Below are 21,678 nucleotides of genomic sequence, written 5' to 3' on the forward strand. Positions count from 1 at the left end.
GGTCGGAGTCGTCCGGAGACACCCGGAGTCGGAGTCGTCCGGAGACGGCCGGAGTCGGAGTCGTCCGGAGTTGTCTGGAGTCGCCCGGAGTCGTTCGGAGTCTGAGTCGTCCCGAGTCGTCCGAAATCGTCTGTAGTCGTTCGGAGTCGTCCGGAGTTATTCGGAGTCGTCCGGAGTCGCCCGGAGTCGGAGTCGTCGGAGTCGCACGGAGTCATTCGGAATCAGAGTTGGTCGGGGTCAAGAGAAGCCGTGTGGTTTAATGTGCTTGTGATCAAACATTTCCTTTCGTTGTATTTTTTTGTCTTTCACTTTGCGCGTGCACTTCCTATACAGGTCGACCTCGGCCGACTCCAGATGACTCCGGATGACTCCGTCTGCAGCCGATTCTGGATGACTCCAGACGACTTCAGACGACTCCGGACGACTCAACTCCGGGTGATTCCGAACGACTCCGAAGACTCCGACTCTGGGTGACTCCGGACACCTCCGAACGACTCCGGACGACTCTGAACGACTTCAGACGACTCCGGACTACTCTGGGCGACTTCGGACGACTTCGGGCGACTACGGACGACTCTGACTCTGGGCGACTCCAGGCGATTCCGGACAACTCCGGACGACTCCGGGCCATTTCGGACGATTCCAAACGACTCCAGATATTGCAGCGCGGACCTACCTTGCTGAGTCCATTAGGAATTTATCGGAGTCGGATCGGTGTCGACTATGAATTGTTATCAACTTTACCCATCTCTAATGCAGAGCTCGATTTCAAAACCGCGACATCCACGTCAAGCCATTTGAGATCCGCGCTAATACGAAAGCAACTTATAGATTTATTGAATATTGATCGTTACTCAGTTATATGTAAAAATGGAAACAGAGTATAATGAAAACGTATGATGACCGATAAACGACATATGAAGTCCATGAACGATGACATCAGATTTTTTCCTATTCGTTCAATGCGGTGTATCTTTATCACGATCTGATCAACGACTGTCTTCCACAGTACGAGTTAACCCCCTTAAAATTCATTCACTCCTTCTTGGGGTAATAATATTCTGCCCCGATTCTTACAGATATAGAACCAAAACTATGGTTTTAATTGTATGCACGGCTAGAAAACTCGAAACAATGTAAAACAAAATTGAGAAGGAAAAACACAATAAGATATTTGAATAACTGCTTTGCCTTTAATGCAAAAGATTGTTATGTTTTAATTTGGAATCTTTAGCAATTCTATTAATTTCTCGAAACGACAAATTTTACAACACAACTGTTATGAAATTCTTTTCACCTTTGCCATTCACATCAAAATATGTACTGTGGAACTCCTCATAACGAGTTTAATCTGTTCCAGTAACTCACCTGTTATAAGACAAACTCGTTATGGGGAAGCTCTTCCATACGATTTGTATGAAAAGTATAATAATTGGTTCCAGGACCGCAAATGTGCTGATAAAAAGGGACATATACGAACAATTTTGACGTTATTAGTATCGAGCAGATATTTGTAGATCACTATCGTTGTCGTTATTGAAAAAGTGATCAATTGTTTTTGTCTTTATTTTTTAATATTTTCCTTTTTTTAGAACGATCTATTTTGGTATGTGTCTAATAATGTTTTGTGAGTAACATTTTTGAGTACGAATAAGGTTTAAGAGATGTCGATTAATTAATTGCCATCAAATCTACCACTCACTTGCAGATCAGTATCAACGAGCTGGAATCCTCTTTTAAGAAGCTGCGTGTTGTATATTTTGCGCTCAAGGTTTTGGTTGACTCTTGTGCCATCCTAGCTTATCATGATAGGGTGGTCTAAAGGAAGATTAGCAGCTTCAAGCCTTCAAACATTTTACAACAGAAGAAAATCAGTTGTTGCTGTGCCAAAGCAAAGCAGAATACAGATGGAAGAACATGAGCTTCGTCAGATTTGGAATGCTCTGTATTTAATCATTTATTGCATTCAAATTGTATTTAATCAACGTATTGCATTCAAACAAAACCAGCTTTCTCATTTTGCTCTTTAATACTTTGACTGCCACCCTGCATCACTTTGAGTATCAGTAAGAAAGCTGGAGATGAATTAAACCCATCGTCCTGATTGTGATTATAGCTCGTACAACGTGTTAACGACGTATCCACAATATCCGCGTCAATGACCAGCAATAACGCGCAAAATCCGCGCTAAGAAGACATAGTGCTGCCATCTAGAGGAAACTGCATTGCAATTGTTGCGCAGTGACTACATCGATCGAGGTAGCTGTGGATATATGTATAACATTATAACTTTTTATTTCATATTTAGCAGGCTATGATAACGATAAATAACGGGTATAAAAGGAGAAAAATTATTATAATAAATCAGTCTTACCAACATTGGATCTCTGTGAAACAATTCAAAATCATTAGCGGCGCTACCATGGCGTACACTTCCCAATTTACTTTGGAAGAGAAGTAACTAGCCTGGTAGGCAAAGATTGAAAGAATTCTGGTGCAGCAGAGTTGGACCGTTGACGCTTCTCGAAACTCTTTGCTCTTTGCTTTGGTCATGCTGTTCGGTGGAAGCAGACGAAATGAAGCGATCAAGAACGAGCGATACCATCGCGAACAGCCAACTTGACGCAACGTGAAAAAGCAAAGCATTCCGACCTAGGAGATCAAAGGTAAGTCAATTCCTATCAGTACCATCCAACAGATGTAGAAGCCAAAAAAAAAATTCAGTTAGGCAAGTCATTTTTGAACGGATACTATATATTTATATTTTTTCATTATTTCTCTCTGTTATTCCCTTCTAATCCCCCGTAAATGTTCTCTCATTTAACACGCAATGCGAACTGAGTTCCAAACATGGCTAGAAAATTAAACCAACTATCTCTGTTTCTCCCACTGTCTCGTCGCACAATTTATGTAATTGGTCGTTAAAAACTAACTTTCAATAATAGCGGCCACCATAGGAGCTCATGATGAGTTTTTAGCTGTTGTTGCTCTGTTGTGTTGTTTTGGTTTTGAAGCGTTGCCCTGCACCTCCCTTAAGCTTCACCTTTTTTGTGTATCAGTACGCGGCCGGTATGTTTTCGTTGGATGCATTCTTGATGACCTTCTCGTTCTCGTTGCACGTGGCCGCCGTGACTATGACCGCCGCCATCACCGACGACTGTGCCGAACCGGTCGTTTTGTTTATTGTGCTATATCGGATGGGCATCATACTTTGTCGTATGTTTCGCTCCGGACGAATCAATATGATGTAAAGCTGCAAAATGGGATGTGTGGGTTTAAAGGTTTAAAGTAAACTTTGAGCATTGAGTATGGAAATGGAGATGGTAATGTGGACCAGGCAGGGGGCGTTTCTTACCTTTGGTGAGAATAAGCATACTAACGTCACTGTTGCCGACAGGCTAATTGTCATGGACATTGTAAATATTCTAAGCTGAACATTATTGGCCGTGCCGAAGTACAGTGGTATGAATGCAAGCCATATAACGCAAGTGGTATACATTGTAAAACCTGTCAAGGTACGTATTAAGTTTAGTGTTATACCGTCCTAATCCTTACAACGATGATCATAACCCTCCCTCTCTCACTTACCAATATACTTAGACTCATTAAAAGCTTCGGGTGTCTTCCGTGTCAGCACGGCGTATACGGTGCAGATGACGATCAGAAAGATAGGATAAAAGAATGCAATCATATAGGATGCATCGGTGTAGGAGTTGCAAACCAACAGATTATCCTCCCGCGTGGGATAGTAGTGCATGGCGTGTGCAGGGGACACGATCATCCATACTGCATTGATTAAAATCTGGAGTGTTTGGAGCATGAAAAAGATTAGTCGGAAATACGGTTCGGAATAGCTGCTTTTGATTGCCGCTTACCTGGAAGGAAACCAGTATTCCGCATATGACTAGCTGAGAGTGCGGGCTTATGAAAGACGGACGTTTTGCTGATTTGGTGCTCGCATTGAAGATGCGCGCGATACGATTCGTTTTGGTGAGTAGCGCTGCGTAGACAACGGTGAACGAGAAGCCGGACCAAAATCTGCAAACAAGTGAAAACATTGCGCGAGTGTTAAGATGTTGTTGTCTCCATCCCACCATCACGAGCTCACCTTTGGACCCCACAAACTATATCGTTCGGTTTGATAACCAGCGTGTAAGTCACACCGAAGCAGAGCAATATGCCACTAAGCAACACGTAGCTTAACTCTCGGCCGGATGCTCTAACGATGGGTGTATCGTTGTGTCTGCAAAAAGGAGAAAGAACACACATTAGAGAACTCCGAAGACCTATTCCAAAAGTGTCGTCTCCATACTTCAAAAATACACCGATAACGAAGAAGGTAATCAGTATGCCAAATGAGCTGAACGTCATTGCACCAATTGCTAGGAATGATTCCGGCCGTAGGTAAGATTCGGGAATCTGCTGGCACTCCTCGTGGTAAACGTCTGGTAGCGTTCCCCTTGGACAGTTGACACAGTGTGTTTCATCGTTTGGACTTCGTATCTGGTTTGCAGTTAGTGTTAGGGAAGGAGACACGAAACACATTAACATACAAGCGCTGGTGAAAAGGAGTTTAGCACAATTTCTCCCGCGCTACACATACCTGGTACTGTGTGCAATTGAAGCAATGCCAGCAACATCCCTCACCTTCCACATACTTTTTGGCTTGGCCCCGCTCACACGGTCTGCTGCAAACCGACTCCGGTGGCATGGAATCTTTCGTGCGGAATTGAATATCTAACCAGATCCGGGGACAGAGACAAAGTGTAAATCGATGTAACAGGCTGTTTCAAGGGATTTTCTTGTGGTACCCTTACCTTGCATATTCAATCGCAGCTCACCCTGATAGTACTCGCCGACCTTTATCCACGTGTACCGTTCCGGCGCTACCTGCTTGAAATGGATAATGTTGTAACGAGCCGGTCCGTCGCCGTTGACATCGAAATTGAACCTATCGCCGCTGAGACCGATAAAATCCGCCTTGCGAAGATATTTCAGCAGCTCCGATCCCTTGGTAGGATTCATCGCATCACATAGACCCGGTTTGCCGCCGCATAGCTCTTGATGCATGTTTCTAAAATTGTAGTAGCAGTGTTTAGCGTCGCGCGTTGCGATCCTTCAACATAAAGGCACACACTTACTTGAACGCGTATCCAAACGCCATCACAGCGTCGCTCACAAACTGCAGCTGATCTTCAAAGTCAAGATCCCGCTTCAAAAGCTTCTCCGTGGTCGAGCACACCTTCTTGTAGTCCTTATTGTACGGCGTGTACGGTGAGTTGGGATATTTACATTGGAAATTATTTTCCCAGAATTCTGCAAAACATGGAAAAGCAACGGAGCATGTTTGGAATTTGGATAGTTAGGGACCATTCTAAAGCTAATTGGCGTTTTTCGAGCAAATCACTCACCTACAAACCAAGGATTGCGCTTATTATTAATAACGGTCAGATTGAGAAAATAGTCTTCAAACCCGATCACTGGATTGGCTTGCGGTTGTACGGACAGTGTACCCTCCACCTCGGCCTCGTTGCCGTCCGACACCAGATTGCGGGCGCTCCATCCGTCCGAGCCGATCCACGAAAATACCCCTGTAACATTTTGCCGCCGGACTGCCTTCATCACTTCGGCCACCTCTTGGTCTGATCCAAATATAATAACACCTGGTTGCCATGGTTGTGTGGTCGGAGGTAGGAAAGCAAACAAAGAATTGGAAGTTCAGTGAGCGGGGATAATGATGCCTGTTTGCTTGGATTGAGACATCGTACCTTTAGCACGTGGCTTAGTTAACAGCTTAAGTACTATGTTATCATACGCTATCGTATCAGCAACGCCAGAATCTTTTACTAGTTTCTCCTTAACAGCTATGCAAATGTTATGCTTGGATAGCAAATCGTCTAATTCTTCGAATGCCTGATAGAAAACATTGGAAATAACCAACATACAGAATTAGTAAGAGAAGGAAGCAAAGATGAGGTTGATTGATTGTCAGACTGAATGAATGTACCTTTATACCGTAGTTGCTCTCTTCGTAAATAATGGAAATGTAGCTCCAGCCCAGCTTCTGGACGATGTCCACTATTGCCTTTACCTGATAATGATCCGACGGTATAGTTCGCGAAAAATATTCGAATCGTTGTTTATTGCTCAGCTCTGGACTTGTAGAAAAAAAGGAAACCTAAAAAACAGAAAGCGCAAAAGCCCCTCGCATTACATACCCTCGATCGAAATTGACATAAAAATCGGCGTTTTGGTTGACGACTCGTCTTACCTGAGGTATTTTAAATAATCGCAGCAAATTCGCTACCTGTATCGAAGTCACGGACGAAGCGGCCCCAACCACGCCGGAAATGATTTTCTTCTTGTGCCCCTTGCTGCAGTTGTCGTAGTCGTTGATGTCGTCGATATTGCTGATCGAGCCCTTGATAAAGTCGACCGCCATCTCCAACCCGTACGTATCCTTGTCGCAGTCGTCCAGGATGTGGGCCCCGATCGTCACGTTCGGCACCAGGCCCTGCTCGTTGATCTTGTCCAGCGTGTAGAGCATCGTTTCCAGCGCCTGTATGCCACCCTGTGGCATGATTGGGCCGCACGTGACGGAATCTTCGCGCGAGTGCACCATCATGAGGCCGCCGAGGATGAGGTCGCCCTCGACCACCGCCTCCCGCTTGACGGGCCACACCGGCACCGGGCCGTGATGTTTGAGCTGCTTCAGCCCTGGTGCCGCACTGCCATCGTGTTGCTGCTGGTCCCCGTCCTGGTCGTCCTGCAGCATCAGAAACGTTTGTTCGTGCTCCTCGGGTGCACCGTCGGGCCAGGACGAGGATCCGGGCGTATAGTGCTGCAGCCCGCCGATGGACGCGTTAGTGCGCTGATGTTGGCTGGCGTAGTGACGCTTGTGTTTCATCGCGATCGTTTCCACGCGCGGCTGATGATGGCCGGCGTGTTTGGAGTGGTGCGATTTTTCGTAAAATCTCACCTGCCTCCCACAGTAGGCTTGGTGGTAGTTGCTATTGCCATTGTGCTTGCTGTTATGGTTAATGTTGTACTGATGGTGCTGCTCTTGCTGCTGCTGCTGTTGCTGCTCTTCGTGTTGCTGGTGCTGTTGATGAAGCCCCCGGTGACCGCGCCGCATGCTGTGTTCGTAGTGACCGTATATATCGCGCGCGACGATCAATTCTATCAAGCAAATTACTACAATTGTGCCGATGAGACACATTAGATTGGTCATCTTTAGTGCTGTCCTTCCAAACACTACCATTGTTCTTGCTGTTATTGTGGCTATTACTATTGGAATCTGTAAGGGAAAAGTGTTTTTACAGGGTTTAGAACGAATCCAGTAGAAAGATTGAATCAAAAAAGGTAAGTAAAAGTATACATTATTTTCATTTCCTATTTTGAACTAACTTTAAGAAAATAGTGGTTTGTCGCCAGTTGGTTCATTTTATATTGGAAAATATATAAGGACAAAAAAAAAAAAAGAATAAGTTGTGTGGATTTAAAAAACAATTTAATAATCTTTTTTTGTAACAAATTTCATAACAATGCGTATATTCGAAACTAACGCCACCATTCCACGGTAGCATATGGACATTGTGGAGCAACGTGCGAACTCCCCACGCCACAGCAATATGTAATCACGGGTACAAACGCAGAAATTGCTCACAACAAGCGCAACCTACCAGTTGCGAGATTTTCAGCATCATCCTTACAAAAGCCCCGGCAGTACTCTTCGGTCCCGGTACACTCTGCCCGTGAAGGTTTTGATAAGAAAGCAAATTGAACCACCCCAGCTCTTCTCGTGTGCTGGGGCGTCGAGTAGGGGAAGACCGCGTCTTCGTGCTTCGTGGTCGGCAGAGCAAGGAAAAAGATTGCAAGATAATAATGGAGACGAGCTTTTCCAGCCGTTCACGACGGAGGACACTGTGAGGGTGGTAAACAATACTATCATATCATACATGCTCATGACGCAGCACGAAAGCACTCACGTAATGTAAAGGCCGCACACGCCAGAGAGCGCACACCAACACACCGAAATGGTGATAAAACTAAACACTCCTCTACTTATCGCCGAACGACCGATTTTGGATGTAATGTCCTGGCACTGTTACTATTGTTGATGGATGCGCTAGCTTCGAAGGATCTCTCGTCCGTTTCTTATCATCTAAAAGCACACGTACTTACATACTACGCTGACACAGCGCAACGCTGGTACAATGTGTGTGTGTGTATACGGGTGTATCTACTTACACAGGATGATAAAATTGCTCCCTCGTTCTGGCGTGTTCGCACGTGTTGGTGATAAGCATATGCCAAGGATAACGCTTCCCTTATCGCGGTCCAACCGACCAGCGCTCCGCGAGCATAGAAGAGCGAGAGAGAGTCGGTTCGTGAGCGCACACGCACATAACACTCATTACGTTATCAGTTGCATTGCGTTGCAAGCGTACGGAGCAACGTCGGTGTGTGTCCTGTTGTCTCCCCCGGTGCGGCGGCGACATCGAAGTTTGTACGAGCGAGAGCGGCCACTGATAAACGCGATGGAGGCGCGTACACACATAGTTTCCCAATCACAATCGACCAGCGGCAGTGCGGCGTCCGCCCGACACCTCGACCATTCTCTCTATTGCTTTTAATTCCGTGGTTGCAAACGCTTGGACGATATTTCCACTACCACTAAGCGTTTACGCTGCTCGTTTTGCCTCCCTGTAAACACGGACACAAGATGCCACTGTATTGCGGTACGGATATCTGAAGCATCGACACCGTCATCATCATGCACACGTCCAAATGCATCAACGGACGGTGGAAAGCCGGCGGAAAAGTTTGTTCATCGTTCCGTTTGAAATATCAACACATCGTCGCCACTGGCATCGTTGCGTTAGGGGCTTGTATCGCGTGCGGTGCTGGTTGTACACTATTGTACTGCCGCGAGCGCGCGAAAAGCGTCGCCAGGCGCATGTCCCGTGAGGACGACTGATATTGAATTCGGCTGCGATCCTTTCGGCCGCTGTTCGGCTCCACGTAATCGTTGCTCGTGCTTGCGCTCGCTCACGGTAGCAAGCTTTTGGCCATTAGTAACAGTACACCCGCACTCTCGACTCTCGGCACGTTCACCACCACACAACCCGCGCGCAAAAGGCTAGAGCGCTGTCCCTTGGCTTTTCTTCGTTAGACCGCCGCCATCGTCGTTATCACCGCTGCGCGACCCTCCTCGACCACCCTCCTCCTACCCTACACGGGCTGCTTCCCAGCTTCGAGCATCTATCCCAAAGCAGCAGTTAAGCAGCTTCTTATCGGTAAGCTCCCGCTAGTCGAATGCTGCGAGTATTGTTCAAAACGGAGATTTCGGTGCCTCCTTCGCTTCCTGTTGATGTCGCGTTCGGTCGCGTCCTTGTACACTTTTCACAGCAAAGTCCATTATCACTGGTACCCTAATTAAACAAAGTGATAAGCACCACCGTATCACTGTGGGGTTGGGAGTGTGTGCCGGAAAAGAAGGGCGAGTGGGCGAAAAACAGCCCTAGCACTTTTCTCACTGTTTTTGTTCGCTAGTTTTTCTTGTTTTTTTTTGCTTCTGCCGTTGTTGTGCTTACTGGTTTTCCACATCCACACATCCACTGAATGCTGGTCCTTTTTGTTGACTATTCGTTACACTATTTAAACTAGGCCAAACGTGCTTCGTTTTCCAATTGGAAAAGCAGCTTCTGCTCCTTTTGCTGGGTGAGCTTTTTTTTCTTCCTCCTTTTCCAACCAGACGCGCACAAAAATCGCCTTTCACCGTTTCTGTCCGTCTTCGGCTGGCGGCCGTGTTCGATTGACGACGATTCTGCAGTGCATTTTCTTATCACTGGCACTGATATCGGAGTGCCGTATAGCACACCACACACTGCTCACGCAGAGCGCTGGGCACGCTCACCAGGCAAACCAGTCTCTCGCCAGTTAGCTGTACAGGACATCCTTTTTTCTCCCGTGTTTTGATCCCGTGTCCTTATACACAACGCCACCGTTCCCACGGCAAGGCTCTGAATGCGCGCGTGTGTGTGTGCGGGCGAGAGCGAGCTTTCGCGGATCTTCCCCAATTGCAGCAGCTTTCTTATCAGCGTACCCCTCTATTTATAGGCAAATGGAGTACCCGACCGACCGATTCGGCATCATTCCGGTATTCCGGCGCGCGTGAGCGTAACGAGCTTTTGAAGTGTCTCTCAACTTCCCCATCCTGTAGCACTCTTGTTTGTGTACATCGTAGCGATTACTAACGTTTCTTATCGGATGTGCGTTTTGTTTTACTTAGCTGTTAAGCTTTCGTCACTGTAGCCATTAACCTCGGCGGCTGAATAACTTTCAAAAATAGGATTGCGTTTAATGAATCGACTTTATCGTTTAAGATTGAGTTCAGTTATATACGTCTAAAAAAGATCAAAATCAATTAACCTCAAACAATGAAGCTAATGATTACCAAATCAAAATATACTCTTCAGTTTTCTAAATAGGCAACTCTTCAGATTGTTTCCTAACGAATCAGTTCGTAACAACAGATTTTTGTACACCTGCTTATTCAAAAGTATACTATATTTTAGACTATTTTTTATTTTGATGGTGTTGATTACTTACCTGAAACAACAGGGAACAGCTGTCCTGCCATTGTTTACTAAGAAGTCTCGTCTAATTCGTTTGCAAGTACAAATTAATTTGAGCTTTAGCGAACGTGAGTTTTGGTTTAATTGTAAAAATATACTTTATAGAACACGCTGAGTAAAAGCCCCATTCTTCAGCTAAGTGTTAAGTACTCCATTTTTCTCAACATTTTCTGTTGTTGCTATATGTAAAAAAACAAAATAATAACATTAGTTTGTAATTGTTTACCATACTTCATTGCGAATAGGAGGTCTTTTGGGAGCAATTTTTATACAGGACTGTGCAGTACGTGACTTCTGTATTGTGGTTTAAATTTACTTCAGCCCTCTTCTGTCTTTAGTACACAGCTTTTGTAACAGATGGCGCTGGTTTGGCAGAGCTATCCTAGGATTAGCTATCGTAACATGAAAAATCTTAGTAAGATAAAAGTATAACATTGTATTTTAAGCCAGAATACCGAACTTGTTATGGATAGAGTTGTAGATCAATCACTTTTGTATAATATAAATTAAAATCAGGTTAACAGAATTAGCTAGGATTAACGGACTAAAATATGCGCCTCACAAACAGGAATAATCGGCTGGCCAGATGGGAATTAAACTTCATCACCAGGCAGGTATTAGTAGATCGTTTCACTAAAGCAAACGATTGAATAAGTTTAACCATATACAATAGAGTAGTTAAAGTAAACACACTCCATTTTCGATAAAACAGTCTGACTGTGACTAATGCATAATTTCGTTGGCCTAACAATGTTTCTTGTGTAGCAGTTTGGAAGTAAAATTGTTACTACGATATCTTCCATTTGTTGAGTGAAGTGTAGTAAATCGAAATGTACACACGGTAATTTGATGATATTTGGCAATTTAACGATTACTTGATATGAAGACTCTTAAATAGTTTCAAATCGGCAATACAATACAGGTTTATTCAGGGGTTCTCATAGTTGTGGGACACTTTCTGGACTCTTTCTTATGGGAAGTGAACTTCATTTGTTGGAAATTGGCACCCTTTTTGGACAGGCTCCTTGAAAATTCCTATTGAATTTGCCCAACAAGGGTGCTATAGAATCCAATTCCCATTACATTCAGTTCATTTCATATAAGAAGGAGGCAAAGTGTGCCATAGCTATGAGAACTCCTGGAAAATCCTGTATGATCAAAGGTGTACTACTGGATAATGCGCCATCTGTTGAATTTAAACTGTGTGCTAAAGTAGAGAGTTTCGGGCGTACTTAAATCGGTCACACATAAATGTACCCTTCATTCTGTACCACTATCGTTATCCATCGGTTGTGTCGGTTGTCGATGCGTCGGTCGATTGCCAACGGAAGGAACGTGTTGGGAGGTATCTCTGGTTGAGCCAGCGGCACTGGTTTGTGCCGATGGTTTTGGCGTTGTGCTTATGGATGAGGCAGGTGAGTTATACAATGACTGTGATGAGCTTGGAACAGTTTGGGATGCACTGGACGGTGTAGCCGGTCTAGAGGTGCTGGACGACAGTGGAGAGGACGGTACTAAGCGTTTCCCTGCACTTGCATTCGCCGACTGACTACCGAGCGGTACTACAAGGGGACCAATTGGCTTTCGTATCCGAATGGTCTGTCGTGCGTGAGATCCACGAGTGCCCTGATTGCTGGGTCCGTTTGTTTTTAACCGGGGTCGGCCTGGGCCACGCCTCACCTGCGCAACGGTAGCAACTGGGGCAGCTAATGGAACAGCCGGTACTGTGCCCGATGCGCTTGTTTCTGTGTGATATTTGATTTAAACAAATAATAAAATATTTAAGTATGTACACAACAGATTCCCACAGAGTGGCAGTAATTTAAATTACCTGTGTCTGGTGCATTTGGTTGTTCCGTTGCTATAGGTCTAGAACTTCCAGAACCGGCAGCGCCGCCACGCCTAGAACCGCGAGGCCTTCCGCGTTTACTACCGCCACGTGTCACCGGTCGTGTTTTACTGTCCCGTTCCCGTATCATGTCAAACGACATCGTAGATGCTGGTTTGTGGAAATAGGACGAGTTTAATTAGAAAAAAGAAACCGTTAAAATTGGCCATTCCAATACATCGACTATCTAACATTGTTTCATACCTTCATTGCTTGAATCGTCTAGCGCATCCAACGGTTTGCTGGTGTTGTCACTCAGGTTTGATCGTTCGCTTTGCGCCGGACTTGGAGCAGCGGAATCACCGAAACCACCAGTCTCGTCGAACGACGAACCAGTTCCCAATTCTGACGCTCGCTTGCGATCTTTGCCTTGCGCTTCCTTTCCAGTTGTTTGCTTTTGCTTACGATCTTTTGCTGATTTCGCGACTGGATCTTCCATTAAACGACGCTCTTCCGTCTTTTGGCGATCTGAAAGGTGAAAATAAATTCATTATTTGAAATGCCTCTGCTCAAATTATTTATTGGGTTTTCCCCAAATGTAATATTCTTACACTTCAGCTCAATTTCTTCATCATCAAGCAGCAGTGAAACAACTTCTTTTGGTTTGAGTGTATCTGGTTTGAAATTATCTCCGTTGATGACCATTCGTTGAATCTGGAATTTATCAAATACAGCAGCAATTAAGGAATTTAGCTTATTTTGCAATTGTTCACAAATTCTAGCCAACAACTGTTTCTTACTTCACTTTTTTCACGCGCACGCTGCAATATTCTTTCCTCGATCGTGCCTTTGCAAATGAGTCGGTACACGGTGACCTGCTTTGTTTGGCCCAACCGATGAGCTCGGTCCATTGCTTGCTGATCCACCGTCGGATTCCAATCGGAGTCATAGAAAATCACCTGCAAATGAAAAACACGATGATGTAACGATGAAGATACTTGTGGAGCGTACATTTTCTTCCCCTTTTCTTACAGTATCTGCCGCAGTTAAATTGATACCCAATCCACCGGCACGCGTCGAAAGAAGAAAGACAAAAATGTCTGCTCGGTTCTGGAAATCGGCCACCATATCGCGACGCTCGGAAATTTTGCTCGAACCATCTAACCGCATGTATCGATGCTTCCTGTGCCACATGTATTCCTGTGTCAAACAATGCACAAATAACATTAATTACCCAAATTCAAACGCTTTTACAGGGCCATCGTGTGACTCTCTCTCTCTCTATTACCTCTAACAAATCAATCATTTTCGTCATCTGCGAGTATATCAGCACGCGATGTCCTTGCTCTTTAAGACGCGCTAGCAGCGAATCCAGTACTGCCAGCTTGCCTGCATCGGATACAAGCGTTTGCTTGTCCGGTATGATAATGTTGGACCATCCGTGCGGTGGATAAGACGCATGCACATGCTCGTTAAGCTGTCTTTCCGCTGCCAATGCTTTCTCGTTGCAACTCCACCGACAGACGGCATGGGACGCACGATTGCCGTACATTCTGCGCAAGGCCGTACCAGTACAGCCGGATGTGTTGAGTACTTTGGTGTAGTGGCGGCAGAGAAACTTCGGCATCGTGGTTGGCTCATCAGGCAGTACGGTAGGCGAACGCTTTCGCGTGGGAACGTACGGGATTTCGGGCAGCAGGCTTAACGGTTGGCCCGGAATTTGTTGCTTACGGCTACGCATAATGCGATGGTCTAGTGTTTCCGACATGAAGTGCAGTACATGATCGCGGTGAGTGTACACCGGAATGGATGATGTGGAGCTGCCATGGGTGAACAACAGCCGATCCATAGTTTTCCATGGAAAGCAGCGCGTTGTCCACCGTTCCGCCGTTGGTTCCAGCAGCAGGTAACGGGGATCCGTCCACCTGTCGCTTTGTCTATCTCTCCACACCCATTGAAAGTGTAGAACGGATATCCAATTCATCCACTCCTGAATCAAATGATACCTGCGGAGAAAATGTGCCCCATGTTGTAGTGTAGTGATGGGAGCACGGAATCGAAACTACCCGATTTCGATTCCGTCTCAGGAATCAATTCCGGAGCAGATTCCGATGCTGGAACCGATTCCGGAGTCAATTCCGATGCTGGAATCGAATCCGATTCTGAAGCTGGAATCGATTCCGGTGTTGAATCCGGAGCGGATTCCGGAGTTGAATTCAGAATCAATCCCGGAATCAATTCCCGAATCGGAATTCTCTCCGGAATCAGAATCGGCTCCCGAATCGGGATCGACCAGGCAATCACAATATTCTCCGGAAATAGAATCAGAATTGACTCTAGAATTGGAATTAGCTCCGGAATGAGTTGGAGATGTCCAAATCGCCTCCAATTCCGATTCCGGCCCCATTTCCGATTCCTTAACCGATTCCGGAGCCTTTTCCGGAGCTGATTTGGATTCCGGAACCGATTCCAATTCCAGAGCCGATTCCGATTCTGGAAACTGATTACGGATTTACTATCCGGAATTAAGTCCAGAAAACATCGGACCAATCCAAAATCTATTCCGACGGAAACTTCATTTTTCCCATGACTACTAGTGACGCATGTTTAAGACAAGATTACTTACGAAAACCAGAACACATTCCGACGTGCAATCTGTTCCACGTGCACTGGAGACAATCCTCCAGCCAGCCGAGCACAGCTGAACGGTGCGCACCAGTCATCGTAATGGATTGCTTTGGACAGGTCCGATCGCCTCTTATCCTCAGGTACGTTGCGTCCGCCCTCATCCATCACCAGCCGGCTTTGTACTTGCAATGCTTTGAATATATAAAATCGATTGTGCAGCCAGTGCCGCTTGCTCGGTACGGTGTAGTCCATTAAAAGTTGCCTTCGAAAAATGGGACGCTCGGCCAGCTCGTAGTTCCACTTCATGCAGAAGGGACTGCGAACGTCCCGGCGCTCAAACAGCTCCGGATGGTTGCACACTTTGCGAAACTGCATCACGAGGTTCATCAGATTCGAGGTAAAGTTGCGGTCGATGGACTGTCCGTCACTGCTGCTGCTGTTGCCGCCGCCCACCGTCGTGAGATGCAGCAGATCCTCGATACAGATCTCCTTTTTCAGTGCAACGTACAGAAGCTTCTGGCGAGTGGTCAGGGGGCAGTACACCATGATCTCAATCTTGTCGGACAGTTCATTTTCGACGTCCTTCTTGATTCGCCGCAGCATGAACGGTTTCAGGATCATGTGGAGTCGTGATATTTGCTCTGAAAAGATTGTCGAGATTGTTTTTTAGTCCCTCAATTCGTCACATTTCAGCCCACCGAAAACTTACTCTCATCTATGCCGGTTTTATTCTCCGCATGGCTTTCGATATCTTTCGAAAACCACTCATTAAACTCCTCGTGCGAATCGAACAGCGTCGGCATGATGAAGTGCAGCAGTGCCCACAGCTCCGCCATACTGTTCTGTATGGGCGTTCCGCTCAGCAGTAGCCGATTGCGACAGTTAAACCCGAGCAGCAGCTTCCAGCGCATCGAGCTTGAGCTTTTGATCGCTTGCGCCTCGTCCAGCACCATATACTGCCACTTGATGCGGTTGAAGTACTTGTAGTCGGTCACCACGAGCTGGTAGCTGGTTATCACCACGTGAAAGCTAGCATCCTTCGTGTGCAAATGCTTCTGCTCCCAGAACTGGCGCAGAATCTTACGCTCGTTCGGCGATCCCCAGTACGGTACCACGTTGAAGTCCGGTACGAACCGCTCCATCTCCTGCTGCCAGTTGTGCAGCGTGGATGCTGGTGAAATGACCAGAAAGGGCCCCCAAACGCCGTAGTGTTCCGCGATGTGGCACAGAAAGGCAATCGATTGGACCGTCTTGCCGAGCCCCATCTCATCCGCCAGTATACCGCTAATGCCCTGATCGTATAGGTTCGCCAGCCAGGCTACGCCCTTCAGCTGGTAACCTTTAAGATGGCCCTGGAACATTGCAGGCTGCGGCAGTTCCGCGATACCAGCGTTCGATTCGGTTTTGATAGCAACCGGCATTTCATCCGTTGTGCTCGGCAAGTTCGGCTGTTCCATCGGAACCGGGGAGTCCTTCGACGTGGACGCAGGCTCTGCGTGCTGGAGGACATCGAACTGGTTCGTTCGCGCACGCTCGCTGCGGAACGCTTCGGTTGCATTCTTTTGTGCCAGCTGCTTCATCCGCTCGCAGTCGTAATTGTCGATCGCAGCCAGCCGCGGATTGCTTTCCTCGTCCAGCTGGGAAAGAATCTTAAGCTGCTCCTCCGCCGACACGTTGCCCAGCTTGCGCGACATGAAGTGAGCGTACAGTTCGGTTTGCGTGATGAGAAAGTTGAGCTTGCGCTGTTGCCGCTTGGCTTCCACAATTTCCACGTCCATCTTGCGCTGCTCTTCTGCTTCCCGCTCCATGCGGCGTTTGGTTTCGCGCTCGACCTTATCGTACCGCTTCCAGTACACCTGCATCTCGCGCGTCAACCGCTTCGCCCGCCAGACCGTGTCCTTCATCAGCTTTTGCGATTGCATGGCTTTCTGGCGCGCGACACGCATGCACAGCGCTGCCACCCGTCGGCAGTTGGTGATCGTGTCCTTGTGATTGTTTGCCTTTGCCCGTTGCAGCTTACCAACCTCTTTCTTGGCCATCAGTTGCCACATCTTGCGCCGCCGAATGTTCATCACTTCCGGCGTTTTCAGGCGCATCTTGCGTCCCCGCTTGCCGCCCGCAGTGGACGAGCTGTCGTGATCGCCCGTATGCTCCACGGTACTGCCGTCCGAAGACCTAGCCGCTGGTGGTCGGCCACGCTTTAGATGTAGCAGCTTCTTGCTCTTCTTGTCCCCGAACATGGAGCTTCGCATGGAGGTGCCTTCGGCGGGGTAGCTGCTTCCCTCGACGCCGCTGCGCTTCTTGGAGTGTTTCAGCTTTTTCCTAACGCCCTTCGTCTTACCGGTGCCATGATCGATCTTGCACTTTCGCTTTCCCGCTATGGTGCGACGATGGTCGGGGAAGAGGTCATTATCCGATAACAAACCAGCGGAGTAATAGCCGTACTGCGAGTTCTGTGAAAATGAGTAGCAGAATTAGCTGGAATTGCATTCGAACATAGCTGACAGAGCGCTAAACCCCGTGAAGTAAATGAGTCTCGGAGCAAGTAGAGCATCTTAAAAATTCAACAAAATTTGGCAATTCAAGCCGGGGGGACACTACATTTAGCGCGCTACTACTTGGAAAGGGGTTGCTTACTTGCGACGAATCGTTGTACTTTTCCCGAATTTTCTTCTCGCGCAGATGGTTCTTGAGCATTTCGTGAATGTATTCGTCTACGTCCGATATTTCGCTTTCGGTTTCCGTTTCGGAGAGCAGCAAATTTTTCAACCACATACGCTCGGGCCCGACTGTGCTGAAGTCGAACATACGTTCCCGATCTGGAAAGAAGTAGAACAATAATTACGGTACCCGTCCATAGTAGGTCGCCACAACACAGGGCCACCGAGAAGGTACCGCGAAGGGCGGCAATGTTTGTTTACTTACATGAACGGGCCGCCGCCTGGTGGAAGAACTTGCTGCCAAACTCTTCCGACTCGTCCGACGAGCCGGAGTACTGGTGTTGCTCATCCTCGCTGGAAGTGGCCGACGTCGCAGCAGCACTGAAACGATTCGCCTGCTTTACGAAGCTTTGCATATCGAACGCCGACAGCATCCGTTGGGTGTACAGAGACTTTTTCGTGCTGGTACTGCTAGCCGTCGGGCCACTGTCGCCGTCGCCGTCGACGCTGCCGGTGGTGTGTGCCGATTCCTTTTGAGCCATTATTCTCTCCACCGCGATGCGACTTGTGCCAGGATTGGAACGATGGTGCTATGGCTCTGCAACTCCAATCACTTGCTCTCTTTGTCGTACGTGAGGTGCGCTTTATCGACCGGATTGCGGTTGCGAAAACGTCGTACCCCTACGTACGGAAAGCGTGCGTTACCGAGTAGATTGTTTTGCCGTCATTTTTAGCTTGCTTTGGGTTGTTTTTTGACTAGGCCGCGGGACAGAGGGGATGGCACGAAAAGGGCCCCGCGTTCGACTGACAGGAGGCAGTGACAGATGCGCTGTCAAGGTGGTTACAATTGTAGCCGTAAACTGTATTCACCTTGGGCATAAATCATCGCGGAGAGGGATACAAATTTGTTGTTGTGTTTAGTGTTGGGCTTCATGAATCTTTCGTTGAGATTCTTTCATATGAATCTTCAGTGATGAGTGAATCGAATCTCGAATCGACTGTTCAAAGATTAAAGAATCTTTTAATATTCATGAATCTCGAAACATAAACGAATTTTCAAAGATTCATAAATCCATTATAATTCATATAACTCCAGGGATTCCTTAATCTTTAGAGATGTATGATTTTCAAAATATTGAATTTGCCCGATCCCACCTACAAACATATCCGTCGTGGGTTCAAGCCTCGCATGGACCGTCTCCCCGTAGCAAAACAAACTATCCGGCTGCGTGATACTTGCCAAGAAGTCTCGATAGCTCGTATAGACTGGCATGACCACGTAGGTTGTTACGCCAAGAAGAAGAATAATGAGAAGGTCATGCTGTATGAATCCCTTGGGATTCATGGATCCCTAGAGATTCGTGAATCTTTTGAAATTTTCATGAATATTTCGAGATGCATGAATCTTTACAACCGAGATTCAGATTCATTGAATCATTTTAATAATTCATTCAGATTCATGAATTTGACTCAGATTTACCCAACACTAGTTGTGTTCTGGATGCGACGTTATTTTTTGTTGTCGTGTTGCAGTAATTTAGATAAGCTAAAACACGTAAATAAATGCATTGTGTGCAGTTAGCTTAATGGGGTTTCCTGAGGATGCATTAGTTTTATTCCACAAAATGTAGCGATGTCTGATCACGATATTGATTTTCCGTAATTTTTACATGATTGTGAAGGTTGTACTTTTCCTTCAGCTTTTCGTACTTGTCGACGAAAAAGTTACCCTCCGGGCAATCGATTAGCTTTACAAGCGCTTGGCCCCATGCCTTTTCCGAGCAATTGCGTGCCATTATACTTTCCCGTCCAGCGTACACGATCTGCCGTAGCGACAGTATGGTTTCCTTCAAATGTTCCGGAATGCTCACCGTTTCACCTGCAACAGAAGAAAATGGTAACGAATTGTTGAAAAATTGTTGTAATGCAGGAGATTGTACAGTCCTTGCAGTGACGCTACATGTACCTTTTTCTATGCGGGGAAATTCTACATAATTGAACATTTCCTCCTGTGCTCCGGAGTCACCGCTAAAGCTGGCGCTCGTCACGGAAAACGACGCCACGTTAAGAAACATCTGCCGGTACAGATTGATCATCCGTTCGCGGGAATCGTGACTGGTGCCGTGCGGCACTACCTTGTTCCGGATGAACACAAGCTTGGTGGGCTGGGCGGAATGTACCTGGCTCATCATTTCTGCCCACATCAGGGTACGCATCAGCCGGATGTTGTAATATTCTTCCTGCACCACCAGAATGACGTGACAAATACGGAGCAAAATCATCAGCTTCTTCAGCTCATCTTGCTCGTTCTGAATGAAGTCTTTTCTCGCGTGCCCAAACACCGGCTCGCTACAGTCCAACAGTATTAACCGATCCTCGGTGATGTGCATCCGCACTGTGGGTTAGAGGGGAAGAGAAAGAGTAATTAATTCACCAAGAGTACCAAGCAGTAGCAGCCCTAGCACCACCACATTTCGCATCTTACCTTCATTTTCGCCCGCAACGTTAATTGTACTGTGCACGGGAAAGATGCTTTCCTTTCTGTTGTCGCTTTGATCGGGCGCGTAAAGATTTGTATTGAGCAAGTTTAACACGCTCGATTTACCAACGCCGGGCATGCCGATAGTTCCGATTACGACGTAATCCTGATTGGTCTCGTGTAGAAAATCCAGCGTGCGATAGTTGATCGCGTTGTGATTCTTCAGCAGCACCAAGGACCCCTCCATCGGCGTGTAGCTGTACGGATCGGGGGCTGCCGTAGCCGGCATTGATTTAGCGGATGCTGCATGCCTAGATTCGGACCCCTTGGATGTGCCGACGATCTGTGGTGTGGTACTGGCCAAGATGGTCGGAGTTCTTCTGGGGGTGGATACGGAAGGGCCCGCTGCAGGATCATCGGTGGACCGAGTTTTGAGCAGAATTTTCGGTTGCTGTTTACCACTCATATTTTTAGTTTAGATTTTCGTTCACATGCCCCACACAAATTACCACATTTACCTGAAGCTGGGCCAGAGATCAAACGCGCGTTTGTTGTTATTATTTTGACGCAATCACCCTGCAAGCCAAACAGACATGCTTTCTCGCTCTTGGACATGGGAAACGCTTGCGGCCGGACCGAGACAGCATGTTTGTTGTAATTGGCTAGGGTGCGCTGTCAATGTGCGGAATTCGAACCTTCGGACTGGTATAATTAAAATTATTTTCATACGAATTTGAAAAAGGCAGAGAGTCGTTAGTAAATTTTGTGATACGCTTTTAGTTTAGCTATATTATCCTGGTTTGTTTTTAAAGCATAGCATTTTTATAAGAGTCATCTATCTCGGGACAAAGCTGAGTTGAAAGTGCGTAAAGATACTGGCTGCCAGCCGGTCTTTCTACAGCCTTATAAATCAGTTCATCTTAAAGAACCTGACGCAACGGACGAAGCACCTATATAGTACCGGTACTCACATACGCCTCTGAGACATGGACATTGTCCAAATCTGACGAAACCCTCTTAGTCGCGTTCGAGAGGAAGATGCTCAGAAGGATACTTGGCCCCGTATGTGTGGAAGGACAATGGAGGAGCCGTTAAAACGACGATCTATACGAGATGTTCGACGACCTCACTGTGGTGCAGTGTATCAAGCTCGCCAGGCTCTGGTGGGCTGGCCATGTTGTACGCATGGAAACGGACGACCCAGCCCGTATAGTCTTTTTAGGCCGTCCACATGGACAGAGGAGGCGTGGTAGGCCCAAATTGAGGTGGCAAGATGGCGTCGAAGCGTCCACCATTAAGGCCAGGATAACGGACTGGCAGACGAAGGCGCGAGACCGTGAGCGGTTTCGGACACTCTTGAGGCAGGCCAAGACCGGAAACTGGTTGTAGCGTTGGATAAGTATGTAAGTAAGTAATAGAATAACTCAACGAACAACACGAACT

General features: G+C 46.9%; 2 protein-coding genes across 2 annotated transcripts; both read right to left on the minus strand.

Annotated features, from left to right (window-relative positions):
* Positions 1-2,747: 2,747 nt before the first annotated feature.
* Positions 2,748-18,554, minus strand: LOC120894009 (chromatin-remodeling ATPase INO80-like). The gene is made up of 25 exons (XM_040296330.1): positions 18,022-18,554; positions 17,734-17,915; positions 15,806-17,549; positions 15,095-15,737; positions 13,757-14,474; positions 13,501-13,668; positions 13,269-13,427; positions 13,080-13,182; positions 12,733-12,996; positions 12,472-12,639; positions 11,906-12,385; positions 7,683-7,954; positions 6,272-7,297; positions 6,008-6,178; positions 5,769-5,913; positions 5,412-5,663; positions 5,142-5,316; positions 4,818-5,074; positions 4,604-4,737; positions 4,313-4,503; positions 4,109-4,243; positions 3,876-4,038; positions 3,589-3,802; positions 3,356-3,507; positions 2,748-3,253 (listed from the first exon to the last, which is right to left on the minus strand). The coding sequence occupies exons 1-25, from the start codon at positions 18,296-18,298 to the stop codon at positions 3,056-3,058; spliced, it is 8,391 nt and encodes a 2,796-aa protein (XP_040152264.1). The 5' UTR covers positions 18,299-18,554; the 3' UTR covers positions 2,748-3,055.
* Positions 18,555-19,339: 785 nt separating this feature from the next.
* On the minus strand, positions 19,340-20,803 carry LOC120897259 (protein SMG9-like). Its single transcript, XM_040301986.1, has 3 exons — positions 20,242-20,803; positions 19,723-20,151; positions 19,340-19,635 (listed from the first exon to the last, which is right to left on the minus strand). The coding sequence occupies exons 1-3, from the start codon at positions 20,699-20,701 to the stop codon at positions 19,370-19,372; spliced, it is 1,155 nt and encodes a 384-aa protein (XP_040157920.1). The 5' UTR covers positions 20,702-20,803; the 3' UTR covers positions 19,340-19,369.
* Between the last annotated feature and the right edge of the window lie 875 nt (positions 20,804-21,678).

Source organism: Anopheles arabiensis, chromosome 2 (assembly GCF_016920715.1).
Source record: "Anopheles arabiensis isolate DONGOLA chromosome 2, AaraD3, whole genome shotgun sequence".
Taxonomy (NCBI): Eukaryota; Metazoa; Arthropoda; class Insecta; order Diptera; family Culicidae; genus Anopheles; species Anopheles arabiensis.